A 12,151-nucleotide genomic window follows, 5' to 3' on the forward strand; every position below is an offset into this window, starting at 1 on the left:
AGTTGCCCGTGTCCCCCATATCAATCAGTTCCCTTTTGCTTCTTCCTCCTCCCGCAGGAATGTTTCACGCCGTTCATCAACGGCAGCTTCTTTGAGCATGATGGGCAGCCCTACTGTGAGGTGCATTATCATGAACGCCGCGGCTCGCTGTGTTCCGGCTGCCAGAAGCCCATCACAGGACGCTGCATCACTGCCATGGCCAAGAAATTTCATCCAGAACACTTTGTCTGTGCCTTCTGCCTCAAGCAGCTCAACAAAGGAACCTTCAAGGAACAGAATGACAAGCCCTACTGTCAGAACTGCTTCCTCAAACTCTTCTGCTAGACACATCCTAGCTGGGAACGGAGCATCTTTCTGCCACCTCACTAGGCAGCCGTCTCTCTGACCATTACTGTGATTTAGAAACCTTGCCGGGGCGGGAGGGGGTGGGGGGAGGGTGCTAAGTGCTGCTCCAGAGAGATGAGATGGACCATTAAACTGGAAATGCCCATGCTATGTTTCAGTAGGGAGATGCTGAGCCCCATCATTAAAGTGTTGTATGATTGTTGACAGCCGAGAGGAGCCTGAGGCTCTAGCGAGGAGGTGCCTTTCTCAAGGAGAGGGCTGGATAAAGTCTGTCGAGTTCAGCCTTGAGTCACCTCTGTGAGCCAACATGTGACACTTCCAAACAAAACATCCTTGGCTTTGGTGACACTTCTCTCTCGCTGGGGCATTTAAGTGCTGTGTGACCCAAGCAGTAGCGCTGCTACCTCTGCATTGCCCAGACTGTGCATGGTCGAGTCCTGGGGCACACAGGATTTACTAAGATTACAGCAGCAGCCCCAGAAGCTGTAAAGTCCCTGCAGTGGAGTCTTTCCAGTTCAGTAACACTGCAGGGAATTGATGCCACTTAGTTTTTAGAAAGGGGGAGTAGGGGGCTACTCTCTTTTTCTAGTTGGTGATTCTCTCCCCCTCCTCAACACACTGGGGCAGGAGGTGGGGAGAAGAAAACCCCCTCCCTGCTTGAATGGAGCGTCCCATGTTGTGCTGGACACCCCCAACACCCCAGGAGTGGTTAGGGCAAATGTTCCTAATTCTGCTGCTCCTGGGAGAGAGGAGGAGACTGGCACCAGTTAATTTTAAAAGAAAATGCAGAGAAATTGGAGGACCTAGCCCTCCCCTCTGAGCGAATGTGGCTTATGCTGTGTGTCTGGCCTGCATTTTACTAAGGGAAAGGCCTGAAAAGCCTCTCTAGTTTTTTTGTTTTTTTTTTTAAAGCAAGGAAAAAATAAAGCTATAGACTTTGTATTCCTTGTTCATCTTCCTCTTTGCTATCAGGCCAGCAGTCCCCTCTTCTTTGATACTGTCCTGTTCCTTGCTCTTGATAAACATGTTCTACTGAGAATCTCTAGAGCAATAACCTTTTATATTGACTTACTGGTCTAACAAGTCCCTGAGATCTGGTGTATGTGACACTTGGAGTTTTGCTATCGAACTGAATACTGTATGCTTTGATAAAAACTGTGGATTTCTACACTGAGGTTTGAATTCATAACTAACTTACTTTTAATCCTCTTGGTTTTGAAGTGATTTTAAGAAAGCTACTTTTTATATCTCAAACTGTGCTGTTCTAGGCAGTGTACCAGTTGTGCTGGTTACTGCACCTGTAACCTCAATGCTTGGGTTTAACAAACTGTTAACACAAAGTATTTTCTTTTTAGTGGGGGTTGGGAGGGCTCTGGGTTTTGCAGGGGAAGGTAATGTGACTTGTATTTTTTTCTAGCACAAGCAGGTGAGCTGTGAATAGCTCTTTTAATTTTCACAGATCACCTGGAAAGTTTATTTTGTAACCTGTAAACTGCTGTATTTGACTTACCTGCCTTTCTCCAAAGCCCAACTTCCAGGGTAATATAGTGAGTCTTAATTCAGTGCCACATGCTGCTGAGATGGAGAACTCAAAGTCCACCCTCATGGTTTTATTCCTCTTCAGCCATCAGAAATGAGAGCAGAGGGTTAACTCGGGAAGGGGAGTTCTCCCCTTAGGTGGTAAGGATGGTTCTGAGGCTAAAGAAAAGAGCTGGGAGTCAGGAGATCTGGAATCTGTTCTTGACTCTGCCACAGACTTGCTGTGTAACATTAGGCCAGTCACTTAGCCACTCTGTCCCTCAGTTTACCCTTCTGCAAAATGGGGCAATATTCCTGCCTTGTAGGATTTTGAGGTTTAGTTCATGTTTGTCAAAGGCACTTTCAGATCTTCAGAAGGAGGGTGCTGTAGAAGGACAAAGGATTATGTGTTAGAAACAACCCTACAGTGTTCTACACTAATGGCCAAAGTGGTCCAGTGTGAAGAGGGTTTTAAAATATGACTCTAGAATATTATAGATCTTTGGTTATTAAGGCATGGCACATTAGGGTGGTTACAGTGTTCAAAATGGAAAAGGCATAGGGAGTTCTGGGATTAACTGTGTAAGAAACAAACCCTCACTTTAACTGAGGGATCCTAGCTTACTATTTTAAATAACCTTAGCTCGATGCTTCACTACCCCACTTGAATAAGTGGAACTGTTTTTCACTGGTTTCCCATACAAATGAGCCTCAGTCTGTGGTTGTGAAAGCAGGATTTTGTGGAACAAGTGGTAAAACAAAGCTACTCCAGCTGGGCTGAGCATAGCTTTTGGAAAGTTCACAAGGCAAGAAACTGTCTAAATTGTCATTTTGGAGTTGAAATTAGTTTTACTTAAAATTGGGATTTCTGAGCTTCCTGCTAAATTGACACTTGTTCTGACTCCGCTGTTTGGAAGAACAGTCCTGTGTTCAGGGCACAGGACTTGGAGTGGCTCTGCCATTACCTTCTGTCCCTCAGTTTCCTTATCTGTAAAATTGGGATAATACTTAACCTATCTCACTGGGGTGTTGAGGCTTAATTCAGAGATATTTCTGATGGGGCTTTGAGACCCTTGGAGGGAAGGTGCTGTAGAAGGGGAAAATCTTGTTACAATATCCCAGTGTCAGAGCAAAACCGTTTCATCCCCTTTTAATAATGGTTTAAGAGTCTCCATGACCATTACTGCCTTAGCAAAATGTTGAGAGCTTTCCTGATAAACTGGGATTTTAACTGGTTTGGGGATGGGTCCTCTGCTCACTGCTGCCTCCAAATGTTACTTTCCCTCAAAATGGCTGCTGCCAGTAGAGGGTCAGAAATACCTATTTTAAATTTCCTAATTTCAAGTACAGTTTAGACTTGAACATTTGAAATGCTGTACAGAGCAAACTGGGGAAAGGGATGTGTTAAGATTGCCCTGGGTGATTAGCAAGCAGACTTCACCGATACTAATGGTGCTAAAGTGCAGACCAGCAAGTTGTACTACTGCACTGTTGCAGGTACTGGGATGTGTTCCAAGGAGTGGTTGGGGAGAGGTTAGGCGAGAATGCGTCTTTGGAAGGCTGAGATGGGTTATTCAGGCTTAAACTGGACACAGGAGGCGGGTGTGTACACAACCTCTGAGGAGGTAAAAGACTGTGCATGCAGAGGCCTGGCAGCTGCTCATTCAGAGGCAAGCTAAGCTCTAGATACACCACTGTTTCTTTGAAAGATTTTGTGTTGGGGTTACTACAGTGTTGTCTTTAAAGGCCTTAGTGCTCTGTTTACAATGATCTCCTAATCTGATGAACTCTGGCAGTACAATCAAAGAGCTATCAGACCAGGTGGGTCTCAATCAAATCACGCCCCTCTGAGTTGACAGTTATTTCATTTGTTTTCCCTTGTAAACTTCTAACTCTGCTTTTTCCATTTAAAATCCCTGTGATTATGCTAATAAAATGTTACCATTATTTTCACTTGACTTGGTTCCAGTCATTTCTAGTCTTGTGGAAATGGTTCAAAGCATCCATGATCTGTAGCTCCTCTTGCCTTCCACGATGGAGAAACCGAAGGCCACGCTGGCAAGAGCTGAGGAAGGTGATGTTTATTAGTACGATTTCTGCCTTCGCCTGGACAGGGCAGAGATGTAAAACTGAAGGTGCTAAAACAGAAACTGTCACTTCTGCAATAAGCAGACCTGAATCCTGACCCACTCGCTTCATTCCTCTCAGCCCCCTGCCTCAGTACAATACGCTGGCGTTGCCACACCCTAGTGCCATGCAGTAATTGCCTGGACACTGGGTCATGAAGAGTGCTAATTACCCGCAGGTCCTTCTCAACCTCTTTATGGTGACAGCATTTGGAAATCACAACCTACATTTAAACCCCCTGGACTGCATAGTAACCTTCCTGATGCACCTCTGTGCTAAGCGCTTGTACTGATATCACTATTATTCCACATAACACCACAGATGTAGAGGCTGTTTGTAGTAATAACAATTAAAAAAAAAAACCCACATGCCTGAACAGAAAATGTCATCTCTGTCCTAAAGACCTCACAGGCCAATGGCAGTAGCACAAGAAGATGACAATAGGGCTTAGCTCTGGGACTTTGACCTTCACAAGGAATGATCACCAAGAAGCAAATGACAACAAGGCTTTGGGCATGAACCTGGTCCTGTGCACAATAATGCAGTAAACCTGGAGTCATTAGAAAGCTGCTGTTAATCAAAAAAAAAATCTATCCTTCACAGGGACGAGTTAACTCCCAGTTTGCACTTGGAGGAACTGGTCTGATTTCAGATATCTGAGCAGAGGGTATGTGAAGAAAATTAAGTGGCTTTTATAGATCTGAAACCTAAACTGATTTATTAAAATCCCCCAGATCCAGCACCAGAGCATACAAGCAGCGTCTGGATTGGCAGGCTACAGTACAACAGCAGGAATTTCTAATTAAAATTCTCCCAAGCTGGCTAATCCTAAACTTGACGCTATCTATGTGCTGTGCGCATGTATGTATGAAATCCAGAAGTTGACAGGAATGCAGTGTTAAGGTCCCCAACTTAGGACTTTACTTCACAACTTAACAAGAAGTTAAGGATTCTCCCAGCACCATTAACTGGGCTCTTATGAACACAAAATATTTACCTGTTTTTGTTAGTTTTTTTTTTCTTGTTAAACATGTAGCTGAGGGTTTAGCACATACACAGGGCCACAAATCACCCACCTCATTCCTGTTTGCCTGGCTCTGGGCAATGGAATATGTTCCTTTAAAAAAAAATCTAGTTTGGGGGAAAAACTAAAATGTTACCTCCCCCAGTTCTTGTTTTTGCACCTGCCATTTCCCCTTGCTCCCAATAATGCAATGAGAGGTTTAGGGATGGAGAGGGGATTTGACTGTTATTTCATAGCAATGGTTGCAAACTCCCTCCTGCTAACAGTCTCAGCATCAACTTCTTTGGACAGAAATAATTCGCATTGTTCAGTCTCCACATTCCACTCAGTTCTTGGCCTCCCTGCTCAGGCTGGGCTAGTTCATAGTGCCAGTTGGAATATGGTGACCTGGGATGTTGACAGCTGGGGACTAGGAACTCGATTCAGATCTACCAACTCATTCCACTGGCCCCAAGCCAATCAGCAGATGGCAGAGACTTTCAGTGGTTAATGACAATAAGTAGTTTTCGCTCACGCTTTCTCCTTTTTCAACTTGCTACGCCCCAGTTTCCAGCATAATTCTCCCTTCCCATTCACGAAGGACCAAGTTGTGCAGCGCCTTGCCGTGGTGGTGGTGGTGGTCATTGACTACTTACAGAATTCCCCAAGCTAGAGAACCAGACCTTGTGTGCCTCCCACTCTGTTGCTGGCTGAGTGGGGTAAGTGCCGTGGAGCAATCGGCCTTTGAGGTTAGGTGGGGCCTTCCAGAGAGGAGAGGCTACTAGTTGTGTTTCCTGCTATTTGTGCTGAAGGCTGGGGCTACTAGCTAATGGGGCTGGGAGTGATTCGACCTGCATGCTTTGCCAGTACCTGGCCATCTGCCTTGAGCTAGTTTACATAACGAATCTGAACTGCGGCAGGGCATGTCCAATACAATAGGTATTGTAGGATAAGTTCAGGGGTGTTTCTTCTGGAATCTGAGCTGTGACTTTCTCTACACACTAAACACACAAATGGAGGTCACTAAATAATGTCCCTACTGAATGCTGCCTTGACTGAGATTTCTAATGTGAAGTCTGGTGAACGTTCTCTCCACCCCATCTAATCCCAGTAACAACCAGATCCAGGCACGCAGAGACACCACACGCACAGGTGCAGCATGTACAAGATCAATTTGAAGCTGAGGATTAAGAACAGGCCCCAACATCTGAATATTTTGCATAAACACTTAGGGGATCTACAAGAACCAAATAACCTTGGACTTGGTGAGAATTTAATCTTAAGTCCCCTGTGTGGGGCTGCGTAGTATTTACATGGAGATAAAACCTGATTGTGGAAGCAGTCACCCTTGTATTTCTTTTCCAGAGCCACCCTGTTTTTGCCTTCCCCGAGTGAGTTTGGCTGACACTCCAGCTTCGCAGAAGGCTCATGGCTCCCTCTAGGGCCCATTGACAAAACTTCAGAGGTGGGCACAGGCCTCAGAGAACTCTATGCAAGGCCTCTGTCCCTGGCAGGCACCAGCCCTCTCTAGGGCGGGCCTTAACTGCCTCATGATACCCATGGATTGAGCCCAGATGCCGCACAGGCTTCAGGAAGAACCAGAGGCTAGTTATTGCCACGGATGAGAATTTTGTAACCAACCTATTATGAATGGTACCAAACACATTTTTAAACCCAGACAGGCTGATCTATTGGACTGAGCTTCAGGCTTGACAACTACTGCAGAGGCGATGAGTGGAAAACCACACAATTCACTCTGTGCCTTTAGCATGAGCCAGGAAGGAGGGAGATGCTACATACCCTGTGCAGCTGTGAAAGACCCCTTGCTTTTTTTGGTAAGATTAGAAACTTGTCCCTGTTTGTTTGGGCAAAAGATCTCTTCTGCAGGGCACTGGCTGTTACAGTGGTGTCATGTCTCAAACAGTGAAACCCTTTGGTCGGAAATGGGCTTTAGTCCTTGTCTACATGAGAAAGTTGCACCAATTTTATCTTGTGAAATTATTTTTTTTTAAACCACAATCACCCTGGGTGGAGACTTACTGGGATTTAAACCAAAATAAGATGTTCTTATCTTAAACCTCCTCCTAATTGGCCAAATGGCCACAGCCTCTCCCACTTTGGCACAGGTTTAAAAATCACACCTTTAAACTGAGTCGCTTTTCTGGTGTGATGAGCCCTTCTAAAGGCTCCTCACAAAACAAGCCCTCCTGTCACCTCATGGACTCTTAGCTCAGCGATCAGGTGTTGGGGTGGCTGAGCAGAATTTCCAAATGCATAACTAGACCCCAACCAGTTCTAATGAAAACAGCACCCCAACCCCTCTACTCTCCTGCCAAACTGCTCCCTACTTGGCTGACTCACTTCATGAGGCTGACTTCAAATCAAGCCAAAATGCAACAACCAATATGCGTACGGAGAACAGCTGCTCCTCTATTGCACCGGCATCGACACTGGTTTAATAAAGTAATTATAATGAATTGCGGAGTCAGGATCAACTCTGCCCTCCCCCGCTCTGCAAAAAAAAAAAAACAAAAAAACACCTGCCTCTTGCCAGCCACTTCCTATAAATCATAAATGTCTGCTTTTCTCAGCATCTATATAGCAGCAGGAGACCTTTGTCTGTGGGTGGGAATCTATTGCACTGACTTTTTTTAGATATGGGTTTCAGTGTAGGAATCTGGACTGCAGTGACTCAGAAATGACTAAAATACCAGCTACCATGGAGCTAAGACCCATGGATATGTTAGTTCTATTCCAGGCGCTGCCACTGAGTAGCTCGTTTGGCCTTGAACAAGTCAGTTATCTCTCTGTGCCTCTTGTTTCCCACTGTAAAGCGAAAGCATCTGGGGCTGTGGTTCGATGCGCTCTCACATAACTAGGTTTACACTAGTGTAACCCCATGTTGTCGTGGAGTCACAGAAATCACGAATCAGTCTCCAGTGCTTTAGAAAGAAAATACACTATATACAATGCCGACACAATATACAACTAGTAATAATACAGACGATAATACCTTTGCAGGCGGTTGGTGAGCTAATTAGGGCCTCAAGGCACTTCGAAAAGTAAAGCATTTATAGTTGTGCTAAGCCTTATTATTGGAGGACTAGCCCCTGGTCTTAGATAGAGTAGTCTGAACAGCAAATTGTTTTTCCTAGAGGGAAAAAACCTATACCAACTACTTGAAAGGCAAAATTTCTACTGGGGGGGACCCTTTTCACCCATGTCCCATTCATTTCTCACCAGCTTCTTTCCTGCCTGTGTGTAACAAATTACCTATTTGTCTCCAACACAAGCAGTGTTCCCTTCCAGAGCTGTGTTCTCCTTGAGCTATAAGTGGAGTCATAAAGCCAGATTGTGACATCATAATCCCTCCCATGCTAAAAGACTGAGGCCACAGTGACAAAAGCAGTGAATATGGTTTTGTATCATCAGCAGGAGAACGGTTGCCATTTGGTGATGTTAGTGTGGAATTGGGGGGTGAGGGGGGCAAGGTCTTATTCCAACTTAGTTATCTGTGATATGATTGGGGAAATAAACTGTTGTGCGCAGGGCCATCCTTAGGATTTATGGTGCCCTAGGCGGGATTATTAAACTGGTGCCCCTATGCCTGACTTGCTCTGAGCAACACAAACATAAGCTTACAGTATTGGAAAACTTGCCACATGCATGTTATTAAAACCAGTTTAACTTAATTAAGCACACTGTAATGGCTGATGAACTAGCACTAAAGAAGTAGCGCTATAGAAAAATTCTGATTTGACAGGAATGATGCAAATAATATAATTTTTTTAATTTGTCACCATTTTATTGGAAATTTATATGAAAAGGTATTGAAACAAGGATTGTTTTTAATTAAAAGCAATCTTTCTGACTTTTTTGGCTGCAAAATCAGTAATAATGTCATCGTATGACAAAGACAAGTGATGCCTTGTTTGATTGCAAGAATAGCAAGACCAGTCAAGTGTTCCTGACTCATTGTAGAGCGGAGATAGTTTTTAATGAGCTTTAGTTTTGAGGAAACTCTGTTCTCCTGATACTAGTGTTACAGAAATTGTCAGCAGAATACGATGTGGCAATGTACACATTAGTATATAATATATATATAAACAAGTTTGCTGGTATGAATAAAATGTACATGTCCATCACCGATTTTTGCATGTGGCAACATTGATGACAGTGTACTCTATTCTTCGTAGAGTTCAAGTCCATTTAAATCAAAACTATCACTGTGCTTCAGGAGGCTCTCTAGGTTCTTGCACTTTGTCATTAGTTGTTCTTGTTTTCCTATTTAGTTGAATTTAGTCACCGCTCAGCTGCTGCCAGCTGAGTGAATGGAACCCCAGGCCGACAGTGGGTTGAGTGGCTCAGCCGGGGTCTCAGCTACCAGCCTGCTGCCAGCCTGGGGTTCCTTGGGGCTCCATAGGCCAGCAGCGGGTGCTGAGTGGGGCCGGCGGCTCGGACCTCGGCTGGCAATGGGGCAGCAGCCAGAACCCCAGAGTATCAAAAATCAGTTGGCATGCCACCTTTGGCACGTGTACCATAGGTTGCTGACCCCTGCTCTATACCAGTGGTTCCCAAACGGGGGGTTGTGAACCCCTGAGGCTTTGCAGAACGTACAGGGATTCGCCAGAAAAATTCACTAATGTCGGCCAGAGGACCCCAGGCATTGAAGACAGCAGGTGGGACCCGGTTGCAGGGTAGACAACCCGAGCCCCAGGGAGAGCAGGGCTGGGCAGTTTGGGCTGGCAGCCTGAGTTCTGGTGATCAGCACGGGAGCCGGCAGCCCAAACCCCAGCGCTCCGTGTGGGGCTGGTAGCCCAAGCCCCAGGGAGAGTGGGACTGGGCAGTTGGGGCTGGCAACCCAAGTCCAGGCGGTCAGCAAGGGAGCCAGTAGCCTGAACCCCAGTGCTCTGTGTGGGGCTGGCAGCCTGAGCCCTGCTCCCATCAGCAGGGGAGCCGGCAGCCCATACCCCAGCCTGAGCCCCAGGAAGAGCGGGGCAGGCAGTTGGGGCATCCATCACACTGAGGACATTTAAACTTAAATCCCTGAAAATATTCCTTTTTCGGAGGGGGTTCATAACATTTCACAATTTAGTAAAAGGAGTTAGCTGGCTGGTAAAGTTTGAGAACTACTGCTCTATACGCTAGTAAGGAGTTACTGGAGGGCTCTATTTAGCAGTAACAGGCTATAGGAAAGTCAGTCAACATTTTTTGTTTCTCTGATGAAAACTGGCCCACTCCCTTCCCCATACCAAACTTGTCACAAATAATTGTCAACAACTTAATTTTCTGTTTTTGGCTATTAATTAATTTTTCAATTGATTTAAAAAAAATTGAAATTGAATTCAGGATTGTTAGCAAGCATTTTTGGCAAACAGATTTGTAAATGACAATCTAAATGGCAACACAGTACTGCTTTCATGCTTGCCTCACCCCCCAGCCTGCTGGTCCAACAGCTGCAGTAGAGGAGGAGATAGGTGGAAAACTGCAGGACCCCAAAATCCACCTCTTGGGGTGCAGAGTGGCAACAGCAGCAGCAAACCCTCAGGTCCGATCACACGCCATTGGGCACCACCGCCAGCCCAACGGACCATGGTGAAGTTAGCACGGTGTCTGATCTCAGGGACGGGGCACCCATGGAGCCACAGCAGCTCATCCTGCCCTGTGCAGCTCCGCCTGGGGGAGAGATGCGCTCCCCAGCTAGGGTGACCAGATCCAGATATCCTGATTTTATAGGGCCAGTCCCAATATCTGGGGCTTTGGTTTATATAGGCACCAGGAGCCTATATAAGAAAAAGACCCCAAAATTGGGACTGTCTCTATAAAAGTGAGACATCTGCTCACCCTACCCTAACCCCCTGTCCTGATTTTTTCCACATGCTATCTGGCTATCCCCAGCCCAGTCCTGTGCGACCGTTCCAATCCTGGCTGCCTGCCAAGGAAGTGAGTTACTTTCACTTTCATTCCTCAGTAGGCAGCCAGGGAGGGGAGGGGGGAGAGAGGGGTGCTCCGTGGGGGGAGGGAGAAAGGTGGTGTGCTCCGTGGGGCAGGGAGGAGAAGAACGGATGTTATGGAGGACAACAAAGGATACTGCCAGAGCCGCCGAGCCTGCCTCACCTCATGTCGGAGGAAGGAGTCGCACTTGCAGGTGAGTTCCCTTCCCTACCTGTTCCCAGAGACCCCGGCAGCCAATCCCCTCCCTCAGACTGTGCTGCATTCGTCTCTCTAGGACCCAACAGCCCTGCTCTTACATGCTCCACTGCTTCCCCTCTGTCCAGGCTCCTGGCAGAGCGGTGCCCCCAGACCTAGTGGTGCCCTAGGCGGCTGCCTATGGCTAAGGACGGCCCTGTGTCTGTGCATGAGACAGTGAGTATTGTGTGCCAGGGAAATTGCTAGGCCCCTTGACTGGATCTGGTTCCTTACAGACTCACTGAGTAGAGGATCCTCAAGGATCACAGAGCTGTTGTCATGGTTCCTACAGTCTCACCAACCTCAAAACTCGCCAAGAGTTCAAAAATCATGCCAATATCCCAAATTGGGGTTAATACGTTTAATAGTACAATTTAAATATCAGCATTCAAATATTCAGATACATCACTCACAGGAAGTTATACTAGGGGCAACTTGCAGAAAATAAGTACATTGTCCCTTGGTAACTGGGAATTTAAAGTAAATTGTCTGCGAGTAAATACGATCCACTAGGGAAGAATGTCAGTCTCATTGGCTCTGTAGCTCATTTCTCCTGGTATTTCATCAGGTGGTCAAGGGACATTTATTTAGAACATATCACCAGACATTGGCAATAGCAGGAGAAATGAGCTACAGTTTCAATGAGAAGCCAAGACAGGTAAGTACCCAACATACAGGAAGATCTGGATGACCTTGTAAACTGGAGTAATAGTAATAGGATGAAATTTAATAGTGAAAAGTGCAAGGTCATGCACTTAGGGATTAATCATAAGAATTGTAGATATACATTGGGGACGCATGAGTTGGAAGCAACAGAGGAGGAGAAGGACCTTGGAGTATTGGTTGATCGCAGGATGACTATGAGCCGCCAATGTGATATGGCCATTAAAAAACCTAATGCGGTTTTAGGATGCATCAGGCGAGGTATTTCCAGCAAAGATAAGGAGGTGTTAGTACCGTTATATAAGG

General features: G+C 46.0%; 1 protein-coding gene across 5 annotated transcripts in view; it reads left to right on the forward strand.

Annotated features, from left to right (window-relative positions):
- The window catches only part of PXN (paxillin), a 69,260-nt gene extending 65,444 nt beyond the window's left edge, over positions 1 to 3,816 (forward strand). For all 5 annotated transcript variants that reach the window (XM_030582628.1, XM_030582632.1, XM_030582629.1 and 2 more), the window contains one exon: positions 58 to 3,816. In XM_030582628.1, the coding sequence (XP_030438488.1) occupies positions 58 to 324 (267 nt within the window). In that variant the 3' untranslated portion in view covers positions 325 to 3,816. The remainder of the gene's footprint in view (positions 1 to 57) is intronic.
- Positions 3,817 to 12,151: the final 8,335 nt, after the last annotated feature.

Source organism: Gopherus evgoodei, chromosome 13 (genome assembly GCF_007399415.2).
Source record: "Gopherus evgoodei ecotype Sinaloan lineage chromosome 13, rGopEvg1_v1.p, whole genome shotgun sequence".
In the NCBI taxonomy this organism is placed as follows: Eukaryota; Metazoa; Chordata; order Testudines; family Testudinidae; genus Gopherus; species Gopherus evgoodei.